The sequence below is a fragment of the Rhinichthys klamathensis genome, unplaced genomic scaffold (assembly GCF_029890125.1).
Source record: "Rhinichthys klamathensis goyatoka isolate OS25496 unplaced genomic scaffold, OSU_Roscu_1.1 h1tg000131l_1, whole genome shotgun sequence".
Classification (NCBI taxonomy): Eukaryota; Metazoa; Chordata; class Actinopteri; order Cypriniformes; family Leuciscidae; genus Rhinichthys; species Rhinichthys klamathensis.
In genome coordinates, this window is record NW_026606666.1 from 1,097,655 (window position 1) to 1,115,154 (window position 17,500).

General features: G+C 39.4%; 1 protein-coding gene across 5 annotated transcripts in view; it reads right to left on the reverse strand.

The window, feature by feature from the left end:
- Nucleotides 1–6,063: 6,063 nt before the first annotated feature.
- myo5aa (myosin VAa) overlaps nucleotides 6,064–17,500 on the reverse strand; it is a 102,066-nt gene continuing 90,629 nt past the window's right edge. For all 5 annotated transcript variants that reach the window (XM_056256707.1, XM_056256706.1, XM_056256705.1 and 2 more), the window contains 7 exons: nucleotides 16,813–16,967; nucleotides 16,580–16,669; nucleotides 13,351–13,501; nucleotides 12,972–13,254; nucleotides 8,366–8,540; nucleotides 7,181–7,261; nucleotides 6,064–7,084 (listed from right to left, as the gene is read on the reverse strand). In XM_056256707.1, coding sequence (XP_056112682.1) covers nucleotides 6,932–7,084; nucleotides 7,181–7,261; nucleotides 8,366–8,540; nucleotides 12,972–13,254; nucleotides 13,351–13,501; nucleotides 16,580–16,669; nucleotides 16,813–16,967 — 1,088 coding nt within the window. In that variant the 3' untranslated portion in view covers nucleotides 6,064–6,931. The remainder of the gene's footprint in view (nucleotides 7,085–7,180; nucleotides 7,262–8,365; nucleotides 8,541–12,971; nucleotides 13,255–13,350; nucleotides 13,502–16,579; nucleotides 16,670–16,812; nucleotides 16,968–17,500) is intronic.

Here is a 17,500-nt window from a genome sequence, read left to right on the forward strand (position 1 = left end):
GCTCCCTGTTATGACGTCATCACCCAGTTACGGTAAAAAACATGCTACCTTTGAAGAAACCCCAATAAATGTTATTTTAACGCATTTTAAGACAGACATTTTTACATATATACACATTGACCACTTTAATTTACACATTAATTGGTTGTGGTGGTTAACCTGCAATTTACACTTTAATGGAGAGGATGCTAGCGGTGCTGGGCGCGGCGGATCCTGCGTTCCTTTTCGCCCATATATTCCTGCGGCAGCTTCCAGCGCCCGTGCGCACCGCATTGGCCAGCTCCCCCCTTCCTTCCTCCAGAGACAACCGAGCGCTGGCTGTGGAGGCAGACAGGATTTTCCTGGCCAACCGGCAACAGTTTGTCAACGCACTGCCGTTTCTGTTTGTGTACTTGGACGACATTCTAGTGGCCAGTGCGTCCGCAGACGACCACCTGATGCATCTCCGGCAGCCTCAGTGAGCATGGTCTTATCATCAACCCAGCCAAGTGCGAGATTGGCCGGTCATCCATCACATTCCTCGGCCACCACGTCACACCACAGGGGGCCGTTCCCCTCCCAGCCAAGGTGGACGCCGTCGCCAGTTTCCCACGCCCAGGCACTGTGAAGTCCCTGCAGGAGTTCCTGGGCATGGTGAACTTCTACAACCGTTTCCTCCCCCATGCGGTCCAGCTCATGCGACCATTGTACGACGCCTTGCGGGGTGGGCGGCCGGCGGACGTGTTGGATTGGTCCCCAGAGATGACGGGTGCTTTTGATGCTGCCAAAACTGTGCTGGCCAATGCTGCTCTGCTAGCGCACCCGTCTCCGACTGCTCCAGTGGCTCTGACTACGGACGCCTCGGACTACGCCGTGGGGGCTGTGTGTGAACAGTGGGTGAGCGGAGCCTGGCAGCCGCTGGCCTTTTTCAGCAGAAAGCTCCGGGACAACGAGAGGAAATACAGCGCCTTCGACAGGGAGCTCCTGGGTCTTTTCCTCGCCACTCGTCATTTCCATTTCCTGTTGGAGGGCCGGCGGTTCACGGCTTTCGTTGACCACAAGCCGCTGACGTTTGCCATGGCCAAGTCTTCGGAGCCATGGTCTGGTCGCCAGCAGCGTCAGCTCTCTTCCATATCCGAGTATACCACTGACATTCAGCACGTGGCCGGAAAGGACAACTTCGTCACCGACTGCCTCACCCAGGTGGTCACTGGTTCCGTCCACTTGGGCCTTGACTATGCAGCTATGGCTAAGGATCAGACCGTGGACTCTGAGGTGCAAGGCTACAGGACTGCTCCCACGGCGCTGCTCATGGAGGATGTGGTGTTTGACACGGCCAACGCTACACTCCTCTGCAACGTCTCTACTGGCCAACCGCGCCCCATGGTACCTGCTAGCTGGAGGCGTAAGGTGTTTGACGCTATACACGGCCTTTCCCACCCGGGGGTGAAGGCCTCGACCAAGCTGGTGGGGGCAAAGTTCGTCTGGCCGGGCCTGCGGAGGGACGTCAGGGCCTGGGCTGCTGCCTGTGTGGCGTGCCAGCGCGCAAAGGTGACTCGTCATACCAAGGCCCCTTTGGCACCCTTCAAAGTGCCAGAGAGGCGTTTTGATCATGTGAATTTGGACCTAGTGGGCCCACTTCCCCCCTCCCGTGGTTACACCTACCTCCTCACTATGGTGGACAGGACCACCAGGTGGCCAGAAGTGGTGCCCCTGGCCTCCACTACATCAGATGAGGTGGCCCGGGCGTTCATTATGGCTTGGGTGGCCCGTTTCGGTACACCGTTTGACCTCTCCTCGGACCGGGGTCCGCAGTTTACATCGGAGCTTTGGACTGCGGTCTCCGAGGTCCTGGGGTTGAAGGTCCACCGTACCACAGCCTATAACCCACAGAGCAACGGACTTTGCTAGCGGTTTCATCGGGACATGAAGGCTGCACTCCGGGCCAGCCTCACGGGCAGCGACTGGGCTGACCGCCTCCCATGGGTTATGCTTGGCCTTCGCTCCGCCCCTAAGGAAGATCTTCAAGCTTCATCGGCCGAGCTGGTGTACGGCCAGCCTCTGCGCATCCCGGGGGAGTTTCTTCCAGATGCCACGGCCCCTTGGTCGGTTGCCTCCCATCGTGCTGTGTCTCGGGACATTGCCGACGCTTTCGTTCCCATTCCAACGTCGCACCATGGCCTCCCTCGGTCCTACGTGCCCAAGGATTTACCGTCAGCCAAGTATGTCTTCATCCGCCACGATGGCCATCGTACTCCGCTGCGGCCCCCCTATGATGCGCCCTTCCGTGTCCTGACGAGGGGGTCTAAGAACTTTGTGGTGGATATGGGAGGCAGGCCTGAGCGGGTGGCTATAGACCGAATCAAGCCTGCTCATGTGGATATTGGCGAACCGCTGCAGTTGGCCCTGCCCCACGGCGAGGGCGCCCCCCTGCAGCAGCCTCGCACCGTGCGCCTGCCCTGCCCCTTGCCCCTCTCCTGTTAAGCGCAGCCGGTTTTGCCCCCCGGTCCGCCCCCCATACATTGACTTTTCATAGGGACTGTTATGAGCTGGGTTGTTCTGTTTGGCACTATGGAGTAGTGTCCTATGTTTTTTTGGGGGTACCTGTTCGGTCTGGACTTGTTTATGGGTGAATTCTGGGGGGGCCTGTGTGGTGACCCACAAATAAGAGACATTCACTAAGGAACTATACCTTTAAGGGAAACCAAAAATAAAGTTCCGGTTAACGTTGTGTTGTTGTGTCGATCTCACTGCTAGACAGTTCTGATATATTCAAGTGGAGAGTAAAGCTGACTCGACGCATCTCCGTCTCGTCTCCTCATTTATTGCACTCCACAGAATCAAATTTTTTTTTTTTAAAGCGAAGTCTGTAAGGTTTAGTCTAATGTGATAGTTTTATATTAACTAACATTTTCAGGAAAAAGAAAATCATCTCCGGGTCAAAATGACCCGAACACAACATAAGGAAAAGGGGGTTTGAAAAGAGGTTTGATGATGTATTGACATTATTTAAATACATTTTGTATAAAAAAAGTTACAGTGTACCTTTAAATGCTTCATAATGTCAATAAAAAGAAAACATTCAGGTAGTGCTGAATTCATTTATTTGACTCGAACAGCTTTTGACATTAGTATATCACTCCATGAAATTGCATCGATGAACACGTGAAATAATTACAGCTACAGGAACTACAAACTCTCCGGTCCTTCAGTGAGACATTCCCCCCGAAAAAACCTCAATCTGCCATCTGAACAAGTTGAAGGAGAAGCAAACATATGAGATATGAGATGTTGAACTGATCTGCATTACTACAGCAACTATTAATGTCTGTATAAGCTGTCTTTATACAAGCATGAGAGCAGGCTGATCATGACATGAGCATCAGACTGTGGACTGGCTGTTGTCATGTGAATGTCTTTTTTTTTTTTTACAAACCATTTAGAACTCAGAGCTGAGGAAAGACTGAAGCAGGGCTGTTGGATCAGTGTGACAAGATTTTTTAAGATGTGCAAATGAATGTTTTAAGAGAAATTCATTTGAAAATGAATATTATGGGTTTATACTTCAAACATTTAAATAAAGCAAATTAACAGAATATGAAACTTGATAGAGAAACAACGTTTACATCGACATGTCGTCCACTCAGAGGTAAGGCTTCATCTAAAATATGACAGTAAATAGAACCATGAACAAACACATCAACATTCAATAATTGTTTACATTTTCATTTGTTTGTGTTCCAGTACAATTTGATAATTTTCCATTTGAAGTGATATGCATTTTTCTCAAATTGCATTTGTAAATCTTCCACATTTTTATTTGTGTTCCATAAGAACTGAACAAATAACAATAATAATAAAAAAAGCTCAAAAAGGTCACATACACACAATGGTCCCATGATCATAAAACTCCTGAATGATTCTGTGCACTGGTGCTGAATGCTGAACTTGATACAATGCAAAAAAACAACAACAAAAAACAGTACAATACAAAACCAACAATTGATCGCTGGTATTTGTTGTTTTCCAGTAAAAAAAAAAAAATATATATATATTTTTAAATTATCTAAACTAAATAAATTTGAGGATCAAAAACATCTTTATTTTCAGAGAATATATGTTGAACTAAGTTTCTTTTTCGTACCCCAATAGCATTTTTACTAAATTTTAACAAATGCTATATACATATATATGTATATATAAACAATTTGCCAATGAGGTGTGAAAAATACATTTAATTCAGGAAATAAAATAAAAAAATCTCACTGGAAACCAACACAAAAATACTTGTTTACGGAAATGAGCTTTGCACTGTAATGTATGCATGCACGCAAGCAAGCAAACACACACACACACACACACACACTATAGAACTACAGTAAGGCATGGCATGATAAAATCCCAGCGCACTACAGTCAAATGACATCAGATTCTCTTTTTAGGTCCAAAGCTGTGTGTTAATGGCCAATGACACACTGAACTAGTGTGCAAGATTTCAAAGCTGAAACCCATGCAGTACAGAGAAGAAACAAAGTATCAACATGCACCATTTTCTGACCCCAAAACATTGAAATAATGTAATGTAATATAATATAATTGTGTGTGTGTGTGTGTGTCGGTGATGGAAAGCAAAGCATGGCTGTACTAAAGTGTACTATACTTCAATTTCAGGAGTTACAGATCAAAACAAACAGCTTTTCAAGAAAAGCTGCCTGACACATTCAAGATAATACTGATATCCTGCCAGACATGAACACAAAGGACAAACAAGCAAAACAAAATTTAAAAAATAATAAAAAATGTGTCCATATATATTAACTCATCCAACAGCACATGCCAGAAAAACAACAGCTGCTTCTAACTTTTAAAAACGCATAATACTGAAATAAATAACAGCAGGTTTTTGATAAACATCTTCATGTCTTGAGAGTCAGTAGTTTGGGGTTTCTTTTCTGTAAACGATATCTAGTGTGTTTTGGGGCATACAAGACGCCTTTGTGAATCTCATGAAAAATATCATGACGTTTTCTTATTTGTCTCATTGCACACCCAAAAAAAAAAAAAAACCTTACTGTACTATATATACAGTATACTGACAATATGATTTTTTGCCTATTTAAGCTTATTTATCCAACACATTCTCATTACTGTACTGTAAAAATAATAAATAATGATATTTATATTGTAAAGTACACAAGTATAGATCATGATCATGTACTGAATTGATGCTGATTTTAATAAAATACACTTGTTGAGATCGGATGATATTTTATTACATTGCTACAATGTATGCGAGTTCATATATATATATATATATATATATATATATATATATATATATAAATAACGAACTTACATACATTCTATACAGTATATATAGTGGGACTTTTGGGGGGAAATATGCTTGTCATAAAAAAAAGGCAGTCATAATGTTCCTAAAATTGGCTCCTAAAATTCTTTGTGCAAATCTATTTAGTCATTTATTTAATTTGATATTTCACCGGGACATTTCTTCATGAGATTCACCCACGAATAGAACGGTGGAGGGCCCAAACCATCTGAAACCTTATTAAACCTCATTCAGGAGTCTAGATCCCACCTCAACTAACACTAGCTCTGATAGAAAACCTGTAAAACAAGGACCTCAGGCTCTTGATATGTACGATGCCGACAGAGCAGGTCAGTGTGATGCGAACCCAAACAATCCCATCATGCACTGGGTCTGGACTGTACCATCTCTTTGGAAATGATTCCTGAAGATCAGAGATGTAAACTTGAGGAAGCTCTTGAGGAAGAGATCAGCTCGAGGACTGTGTATGGATTTCTAAGTTTTCTTTTCACCAGTTTTCCCCAGACATGACTACGTATTAGCTAATCACCACACGCTACTAACCAATAATAATCTACACTAATGAAGTCAGCTGAGCTCCAAGGTCTAGGTTATTTATCTGGTATGGATGAGAGCAGAGGACTACAGTATGTTCCACAACTGGATATCCAGCTTAGCTAGCATCTGAGAGAAAAAAAAAAAAGAAAAAAAAAAACCTGATAGGGTAAAGCAATAAATAAAATATCCTAGCATCATACACTTTCATAGATATTTATATATGTATAAGATTATACAGCCCCGGGAAACATATTCTGGTTGTGACAGTGGTCTGAAAAGGCATTAGTGTTAGAATTAGTTATTTTGAGCTTCATTCTTACTTTCGTAATGTTCAATAAGCGAAACATCTCTGAAATATTCCAGGTGAATCTCACAAAAAATATATATATCCAGGTTCCACGATCAAAAGAATGAAGTCAATGAAGGCCATTTTTTTTAAAAACATTGTTTTGTGTTTTGTATTAAATATAAACAATGTAAAAAAACATTGTTGTTTTTTTGTTGTTGTATTGTAACTGTTGTCATGGATATTTCTGCCCATATTCTCCTTACTGTAATGTTTGTGGACATTTTAGTTTTGGGCATTTCTGTTATTCACACTATCCTCAATGTTTCTCATTAATAATATCATATATATTTTACTGCATTCCAGTGAGTTCCAATTATTTATTTGATTCAGCATATGCCCGCAAATACTGTACAATGTGAATAATATTATTTGTTTTCGCAATAAGATATTTTTTTTTGCAATAAAGCAATACAAAACTGTTGAGGGAAAGTGCTTAATTATCATTAAAATAGCATCACAATGTCCAAAAACTTAATGGTATAATGGTATGGGCTGAATTTTCTTTAAGTAAAACAGGTTTTTGCAAGATTCACCCTTTTAAAGAATAGACAAAAGTGATGAAGAAGAGCAAAAAGAGGGATTGGTGACATGGTCTAAATTGCATTCTCTTTAATTATGTGGCTTATTTACCTATAACAACTGATTATTTATTTATTGAAATATTTTGGCTCCCTGTTCCTGCCGTGTGATTGGCTGAGGTGAGGTGATTGACAGGTCTACACGCGAGTGAGGAAGGCCAGATTGAGGCTGCCGGGGATCTGAATGGTTTCCAGGGCCAGAGAGGAGGGGTTAAAGGGGAAGGTCACGGGGTAGATGACTTTGGTGTCCATCAGCAGCTGAGGCGACTCCTTCCGATCCCGTAAACGCGTCTGTCAGAGGAAACACACAAGTTGAAGCATTCAAAATCAATAAAATGATATGATGACTTAAGAGCACAAGGTCTAGTATGAATTTTTTAAACATACCTGTATTGTTCTTATGAACAATACTGACACACGCTCTTCAAATGCATTGACAGGCGTGTACAAGTTCAGCACCTTCACGATCTGGATAGAAAATAAGAAATGATGTGTGTGTGTCAGGTTGTGGTAAGCAAAAAAACATGAGAAAAAAAATTGATGAGCAGTTGCATGACAAAACAAATTCAAAAGTAGGCCTCCAAAAAAGAACAAAAGATTGTTTCGGTCAGTCAACGATGTAAAACCAAAAAAAAATGTGAAAACTACGGAGCCCCTAAAGGGACATGGTGACGGAAAAAAAATATGAGATAGGAAGAAATATTCAGTATAATCTGTGTTATTCTGACAAAAAAAAATCAGTCCCCCCCACCCCCATTTACATTTCAACAGTAAAGCAGGACAAAATAAATAAATGCAAATTAGGCAATACAAGCATAAATATTACACTGCAAAAAATGCTTTTCTTACACAGTATTTTTGTCTTGTTTCCAGTCAAATATCTAAAAATTCTTAAATCAAGAAGCATTTACTAGATAAGTAAAATGAAAAGTTTTTGCTTAAAACAAGCTAAATTATCTACCAGTAAAAAAGAAAAAAAAAAAGAAAAAGAAAAAACTCAATTCAAATGGAAAACAAGATTATTTATCTTACCCCCTTGGCAGATAATTTTGCTTGTTTTAAGCAAAAACCCAATTCATTTTGATTATTTAAAATCAGAAAACAAGATAGAATTTCTTATGTAATTTTACTTATCTAGTAAATGCTTCTTGATTTAAGAATTTGTAGATATTTGGCCTGGAAAGACTAAGTAAGAAAAGCATTTTTTTGCAGTGTAGTGGAATTCATTTTGATTCATCACACTGAATTTAAATATTAAACAAACAAACAAACAAATAAATAATGTTTTATCTATTTAAAAAAAAATGCCTCAAGGAATACTACAATGTTTTGCACGTTGGGAACTGCTGCTATAAAAATGTGATCCTTGAATTTTATTGTAATGTGTATTCTTTTTAATGATTGGTGAGCGTCTAAGTGGGTCGTTTTGTTTTGTTTGCCTGAAAAAGCTAGACTTTTTCAAATAACTAATATTGGCTACATCAAGACGATATGAAATTGCGCAAAAGAAACGGAATGATCAGGGAAATTAATCATAATGTATAGAAAGAGACAGTCTGGAGTGTGTGTTACCTGTGCTGTAGAGAGGGCGTTACACATGGAGCAGATTGCCTCGGCATCCTCATCCGTTTTCTTCTTCACCTGCAGGAGTTGTGCGGCCTGAATCAGCGGCTCCAGCGTCTCTTTTGCGCCGCATGTCATGAGATTCTTATCTCTCAGCCACTCCTCCAGCTGACTCACGTTATACCTGAACACATACACACATTGACCCTTGGACCAGAGACTATACTGCTGGAAATAAATTCAAATATGGCCAACAGCTAAATTTCTGAGCTTATCTTGCATATACAATGTAATCTATACCTCCGCTTAAAAACTTGTGGTCGGTAAAAGTTTTAATGTTTATGAAAGTTATTTTTATGGTCATCAAGGCTATGAAATACTATGAAATATTACGATTTAAAATAACTTTTTATTTTATTTTAATATGTTTTAAAATGTATTCCTGGTTTCACTGTTAAAATCATTCCAATATGTTGATTTGGTGCTCTACAAACATGTATTATTGTTATTAATCAGTCCCTCCAGTTTTTCGCGATTCTGCGATCGCTGAATACAACGCAAAATCAACAAAATGTCGCATTTTTTTGCGATCCTGCATAATTCCTAATTTAACCGCAAAATAATCACAAAAAATAAAAAAAAAAGTCCTCTCAAAACATTAAATTATAATCACCCAATTGAAATATCTCTAGTTAATTAAAGTTTGCATTTTTACGTGGGTACAGATTACAGAATAGATGTTGCGCACGCGTGATGTCTGTGAGCGGTCTGTCAGAAACATGGCGAAAGAAAAAGCGTCTCTCCTGCCCTCTCAGCGCCCAGGTTTTCATTGGGCAGTACGGCAAACTTATTAATGCGTTTAACATGATTGAATGACATAACAAAAAGTATTATATGCTCGATGGTACTAAAAAGAATTATTAAAAGCGCAGTATACCGTGAAAGAGAACTAATTTCAGCCAGTCGAGTGACAGTCTGTCTCTGACTGCAAGTGTGTGTGTGTGTGTGTGTGTGAGACTGACTGACTGACTGCATGTCACCGCCTGTCGGCCTAGTTAGAATATTGAATTCTCTTTATAGCGCTTGAACAAATACACATAGCTACAATTACTTCAAAATATTCATCTTGGCAAGTATTAACGTAAAACAATCAGTAATAACTGATTGGGACGTTTGTCATTACTGTAGTAGGTCTTAAAGTGACAGTAACCTAATTTACCTGCTGTTGTTAATGTTAATCAAGCAACAACAATAGGCTACAGCATAATTTAAAAAAAAGAATTTGATTAGACCAAATAAACAAGCTTTATGCATTTTGTTTGTGATTTGTGTCATGTTGTGCATCTGACATAATACTATTATGGTAAATGTGATGTCCTAATTATAAAATATAAAAATCGCAATTTTTTTCACAAATTTTTGGAAATTACCACCACAAAATCAGTCATTTTGATCGCAAAAATCACATAAAAAAATCGTGAAATCCTGGAGGGACTGATTAATATCATCACTACTGAGAACGACTGAGATATTTTTGAGAAAACCATGATCGTTTTTTTCCCCAGGGTTCTTCGCTGAATAGAAAGTTTAAAAGAACAGCATTTTTGTGATTTTTTTTAAAAGTCTTTACTGTCACTTTTAATCTATACATCCTTGCTGAATAAAAGTATTCATTTCTTTCAAAAAAAAAAAAATCTTACTGAATCCAAACTTATGAACGGTATTGTAAATCTCATGTGCATACTGATTGATAATAATATTGATATACTATAATATTTATAATATAATTAATTAAATATTATGGAAGTCAATGGTGTCCATCAACTGTTTGGTTAACAACATTCTTTAAAATATCTTCTTTTGTGTTCAGCACGAGACAGAAATTCATACAGGTTTGGATCAACTTGAGGGCGAGTAAGTGACATAATTTTCATTTTTAATATCCCTTTAACTTTTAATTTGTGATTTAAATTGAATGATTATTATAACATTTCTATATAAAAGAAGCATGTTTTATATGAAGGTAAATTAGTAGCAAAACTCGAGAGCATGTAGATGTGAATTTGAGAACTTGTACAATAAATATTCGTACGTGTACGCAAACATTTACACTCACAGCTCCGATGTGAAAACCTGTAAAACAAATATCTGAACTTGAACGCTGAGATATACACACTCGCAGACAATAGTCACAAACCTGTATTCTGAATTTGAAGCTGCAGACAAGCAGTCACAAATGTGTAAAATGACATTCACAAAGATACAACGACAGACACAAACTTTCTTCTAACATTCAAATTCGCAGTACAACCTCAAATTGGCATTTGCAACTTCTCAAATCCTTCACTGCAAGTTCAAATTTTGCGCCTTGACTTTTGCTACTCTTTGAGCGGGCGTGTTCAAAGGAGCCGTTTTATTGGTTGGCGCCTAGCCAATGAAATGGGACTTCTATAGTACGCGATGATGTCACGAAACCCGCCTCCTCGTGGATGTTCTGAAACGCTAACATGGCTTAATGCATTAGACTGATTTAAGACATAAATGATATTATCAAACTTAGTGATATTAACACCATACTAATAATGTATCCAACAGAAAAACAGATGAGCACAGAATATGACGAAAGAAAGCAAATTTGTGTTCAGTGCAAATAAACCAGCTGCCTGTGTTTTATTAATAATGTATAACGAATTGTGTTTTTTTTTATAACTGTTGGTCCATTAAGCCTCATAAAGCGTTTTCTTGGTTTTCTATGAGAGGAAAATGCTTACCGTACAATTAAACGAGTTGCGTTCATATTCTGCTCAATTGCTTTTCTGTCTGCTTTATTTATGGTGTTTCCTGAGTTTGGTCTTTTAAAACCACTGTCTTAATTTAACGTGTTGCGTTCATATTCTGTGCTCATCTGCTTTTCTGTAGTATGCATTATTGTGTTTACTAAGTTTGATAATATCATTCATTTCTTTTAAATCAGTCTAATGCATTAAGCCATGTTAGCGTTTCAGAACATCCACGGGGAGCCGGGTTTCGTGACATCATCGCGTACAATAGCGTACAATTGGCTAGGCGCCAACCAATAAAACGGCTCCTTTGAACACCCCCGCTCCCACCCCCTTTTCTCTCTCGCCACTACTGAGTTACTTACAAGTGCACAAATCAGTTTTGCACCTCATATATCGCGAAAAGAGTAGCAAAAGTCAAGGCGCGAAATTTGAACTTGCAGTGACAGATTTGAGAAGTTGCAAGTGCCAATTTGAGGTTGTACTGCGAATTTGAATGTTAGAAGAAGTGCAAATATATTTTACATGTTTGTGACTGTCATTGTATTTCTGTGAATGGCATTTTACACATTTGTGACTGCTTGTCTGCAGCTTCAAATTCAGAATACAGGTTTGTGACTATTGTCTGCGAGTGCAAATTTCAACATTCAACTTCAGATTTTTATTTTACAGGTTTTCACATTGGAGCTGTGAGTAGAGGTCTTCTCGGGTCCTAAAATCTGTACCCGACCCGAATCACTACTTACCCGAACCCGACGTGCATAAATTTTTTTTTTTTAAAGAAAAACCCGACCCGAGACAGACCCGATAAAATTAGACCCGAGTCCGACCCGACCTGACGCCATTTCCTTTAGAACCCGACTGGACCCGAACGTTAACGGCATTTACATTGTGCACAGCCTGCAGCCCTGCGTTTCTCAAAAATGCACTTAACAAAGACGCGCAAGTGTAAGCGTGCTGAAGTGCTAAAATGTCAATCACACATCACTGTAACCCATTACGTCCTATAAAATTTGGCATAATGTTATTTACCGGACCATACGATGATTAGAACCACCATTCGTTTTCCCTGACATATTTCTGTTATCGCCTCCATGCTTTTCTGACAGTGTCGCGTATTTTTAAAATTGATTGACAGGCCTGGCTTAACGACAATTCAAATACTTCCATTTAGTCAAACATCCATCCACATGATGGCGCACTAGTTCTTCTTGGCAAAGGGAGGGGTTGGTTTATGTGGAGCGAGCAACTGAGTAAATAAATGCGGAGGACACCGCGCTTATGCTTATAGCCCATTTGCACGTAGAAGCGCGGATTCGCTCTCTCACTTAGAAAAAGTGAGAGAACGGTGTCATAGAGTTGTTTTAAATACTGCAATTTTAAATGCCCAACATAGTTTAAAAGAATTCGGGTCTTCTCGGGTCCATTTGGAAAAGGCATATTTATTTTAAATTACACGAGACCCGAGGCCACTAATACCGAACCCGACCCGTGTCCGAGACACTCGTCGGAGTTTTGGACCCGAACCCGCTCGGGTCTCGGGTCGGGTCTCGGGTTTTCGGATCCAAGTGGACCCGTGAAGACCTCTAGATGTGAGTGTAAATGTTCACATACAAGTACGAATTTAAGTTCTCAAATTCACATCTACGTGCTCTCGAGTATTGCTACTCTTTTACCTTCAAAGTTTTAAGGCCTTATTTTGCACGATGGTTTCAAGAATTATGAAGAATTATTGGTATAGAATAATTACTAATAATTCCAACGCTATTTGGCGGCCACTGTATGTTAATACATTTGCACTGTTCTGCGAACATCTAGAAGTAATAAGCCCGCACCTGATCTGCATGCCCTTGCTCCAGGAGCACATGTCTTTACGCAGCAGCAGGTTGTTGAGAGTAACGGCGCCGATGATGTAGAACTGCTGCTTGACCACCTGTTTGATGAGCTCCGGGTCGGTCCCGTGCTGACACATGATGGAGTGGAAGGAATTGAGCTGGCGGATGATGGAGTCCAACGTGTACGTGCCCTCGTCGGCGATACTCGATGTCCTCTTACGGAGACCCGTGGGCTTCACGCCGGAAACGCCCTGGATGGTTTCATGTTCCAGCATGCCAGAGACTGGCGAGAGCAACAACAGACAGAGGGATAAATACAGAGGGAGAGAGAAAGAGCGATGCAGATCGAAAGAAAGTCACCCAGAGGTCCCGTGCTCACCGATCATGGGCTGCAGGATGTTCTCCATAGACTTGATGAGCTGTTGGTAGATCTGAATGGCCAGATCGCTCAAAACCTGCCGGTACTCGGCCAGGTCAAAGTTGGAGAGACAGTGATCATTCTGTTTAGGGGAGTTATGCTTCATGAATTGCTGGAGAGAGAAGGAGAAGAAAGTGTTGATTCTGTTTAAGCAACAAGAAACTGTGGCCACATATACACTGCAGAGACAATACACACTATTCCCACACCTTTTGAACAATGGATTTACATAATTTTTCCAAGACATGTCTGTTTTGTGATTAAACAGCACAGTCTTTCTGGTTAAGAAATGATGTGTGTTTAAAGAAAATAATGTCTATTTTTAGGACCATTATGATTTTTTTTTCTCATCACCGTAATGCATACTGTTTATTCAGACTTTATGCAGGTAAATTTAAGATTTTTAAAGTCCTTTTTAAGACCAAGTAAAGAAAATTGAAGAAATAAATTGAAGGGAATGTTCTTTAAATGTAAATGACCAGGGAGAAACACAATGAGCTGTATTAGCAACTTCAGAGTTTGACAATACAACTTCCAACATATATCCATTACTTTTTAATTCATTTTACAAAAAAAAAGTAGCTTGAATCGCTCTGATTCTAACCACTAGAATACGGACATAACTTTTACTATATCTTCTGATCGCACTGCAAAAAAAGTGATGTTCTTCCTCAGTTTTTCTGGCTTGTTTTCCAGTGAAAATTGCAAAAATGCAATTACTGGAGATACAAAAATCAAATATGAAGTCCTGTTTTCTGTAAAAATGTATCAAAACAAAGTGAGTTTATGATTAAAACAATAACAAATATCAGCCAATGGGCTGAGAAAAAACAACTTATTTCAAAGGGAAGTGATAACTCTTTGACAGATATTTGTTCTTCGCATAAACTCACTTTTTCAAGACTTAATTTTACAATTGCATCTCAAGTAAATGTATCTTTATTTTAAATAGAGTTAATAGTTGTATTGAAAAACAGCATAAAAATACCGATGAAGGTATACATTTTTTTCAAGGCTTCAACATTTAATGCCATGACTTGACTATGAATTTAAGACTTTCTGCTCGGATTTAATATTTTTTTGAGACTTTTTTAATACCCGAAGAAACCCTGTTATTATGTACTTATCTTTAATCATTATTCTCATTAGATGCTCATGTAATACATGATTTGTACCTTTATTATTAATGTGTTTTAAATAAGAATATATATTAAAGGCAGTACAGCAAATACTACCATAATATATAATAGTTTACATATTTCTTTACATTACGGAAATGAGAATGACATATTTTGCATTACATTTACAAGAATTTGGGAGGAGTGTCATGAAAATCTTCATGTTATTTTTGAAATGTAATTTCTTATTTATTTCGTTTGATTTTGGAGTGAAATATAACATGAACATGTTCTTGACATGCAGAATTGTTCGAAAGTGAATTTGTCAAAAGCGTTGTAAATAACCACATCTTGCTTATACAAACTTAGATTCAGGGTTCCCAGAAAAGGGCTTCAAGGGCAAAAACATGAATAAATCCACATTTCTGTAGTGAATATAAAATATATATATATATTTGTGCTGGGCAACGATTACAAATTTTAATCGCGATTAATCGCATGAATTTATTGCGATTAATCGCATTGTTACGCGCAAGAGTGAATAATGAATTCTAAAGTAGTGTATTGCGCACTTTTGATTTAAATGTACTGCTATATACACAAAAGTGCAATAACATGTGGTTTGCCAAAACTTTAAACAAATAAGCTGCTTTATACCAGCAGTATTCCCTTTACACAGTAGCAATAAAATATTTATTGTAAATCTCAACTTAAACATTAATGTAATCAAATCAAATATTAAAACAAAGCTATGCCACTGCCAGGGCATTACCTTGTATCTAGCTTGTTAAAACGAGTCCAGTTTTCTTGTTTTTTTTTCTGAACAGGTATCAACAGGTATCTTTTATCAGGGAGCAGCAGAAACAGTCTATGTAGTCAGAGGTCATGACCACTACTACAGATATAAGTCGACCAACGTTACTTCTCTGATAGTAGCTTAGGTTTGGTCATGACATGGTTTCCCACGTACACTAAGATTACATTAAACAGATGTAAAGCCCAATTTATACTTCTGCGTCGAACTCACGGCGTAGCGTACCTGCTGTGTGTAGCGCGCGTACCCTGACGTGCACCTCTCCAAAAATGTAACAATGCGTCAATTATACGCAAGCACTGTGATTGCTAGAACCGACAAGCTAGTGCGACAAGCGAGTGTGTTCCTGTGAAACTGTTGCGGTCATGCTCGCCTCACGCACGCGCCCGCGCCCTCCCGTTGCCGAAGTTGAATTGACGACGCGCAGCACAAATCATTGGAAGAGAGACTGATCCTCGGCTCGCTGTTTGTGAGTTTCCACAATCTAAATAGTTATCAGGACGTCATCAACAGAAGGGAATTCACATGGCAGCGCATCTCCACTAAACTAAACGCAGGCCTATCAGGTATAATTTTAATTTAAGTTAAAAAGGCTACAGCTGCGTAGCGCACAGAAGCCGTTGCCATGGTTACTATCATAGAGCGCCTGTCATTCACTCGCGGAGCGCTGTCTCCCTTTCTGTTCACCTGAGAGAACCTGCCAAAGCCCCTCCACTGCTTGTTTGGGTGGGTTATTTGCTGGCTGACCAACATCCCACCCCTCCTGTGATCCATGGTTTGACTGTAGGCCTATGTGTATTCAGAGCCAGTGAGCAACGGACTTTCAAAATAATAATTTAAAAAACTGCGTTAACGTGCGATAAAAAAATTGTCGGCATTAATTAATAAATGCGTTAACGCGATAATAACGAATTAACTTGCCCAGCCCTAATATATATATATATATATATATATATATATATTTTTTTTTTTTTTTTTTTTTTTTAAAAGCTCTATATTTCAACAGCTGGATATGTCTTCAGTTACTTATGTTAGTTTGGTAAAAAAAAAATAGCTAACAAGAAATGGGATAAATTCTTGGTCTCCATGTTTCTTCTTTACAGCCAGAGTTGCTAAACTATTTACATGGTTCACTGTCAACCTTCTATCTAGAGTTTGAGAGTGACAATAAGTATGATATCTATTTACTTGTGCAAATAACTGTGTGAGCAGGCCAGAGCGAGACAGGAAGTTCATGTGTGTCTGAGTGTGATCTCACCTCATCGCCACTGTACTGTTTCAAGCAGTGCAGGAAACGACACGTGTTGGACAACCAGAAGGAAACAGTCTCAAAGTCGTCACCTCTTTTCTGTAGAAAAAGCAAAACAGTAATAGTTTGTAGTGATAAAGAAAAACAAAAGTTATTCTGCTTTTTTAATACTATTGTCAAAAAGAAGTGTCCGTTTTAGCATTATAAATGTGAATGGTGTGTGAGAGTGAGTGTGTTGAGACCTTGAGGATCTTCTTGATGCTGTTGATGACAGAGGTGAGTAGAGATCGGACTTTCTGGTCATCATTGACATAATCGGCATGGCGCAGACACATGAAGAGGATGTATGCCGGCAGCCCTGGTATCAGATTCACTGCCACACCACGAGGCTTCAGCTCTGACAAAAATCACACATGCACAGATCAGAGTTTAATGGAGCGTTTTCATATTATTATTATTTTTTCATTTAATTTCATTAAGGCTATTTTTATTAAGGCTTTTTACCAGTTTTCTTAAAAAGAGTGTAACGGCTTGCGCCAGCGCAAACCCTCTTTCAGCGTTAAAAAACTACTTTCAAAATTGACCAAAGATGTGCAGAGAGAAATTAGCGATGAAAACGTGTGGGCTGTTATTTTTGGGATTAACCTTATTGCATATGCTTTTGTAGGAGTTTCCCATTCAGAAGAAAGATTTATGGGAGATCAATTTACTGGTATTTGTGCCATTATTTAATGCCCCAAATCCATTTTGCGCTTTATATGGCTGCAATAGTTGCTTCTAGGAAGAGGCACTGTAGAGAACAGAGAGGTGGTAGAATGGAGAGAATATTCTCCACTTATGTTCATTTATTTGGAATGGCAGAGGCGCTACGTTATCCCAACATATGGTTGCCAAACCACGTTATTTTTGCGTTTGTTTGCGACCCAATGC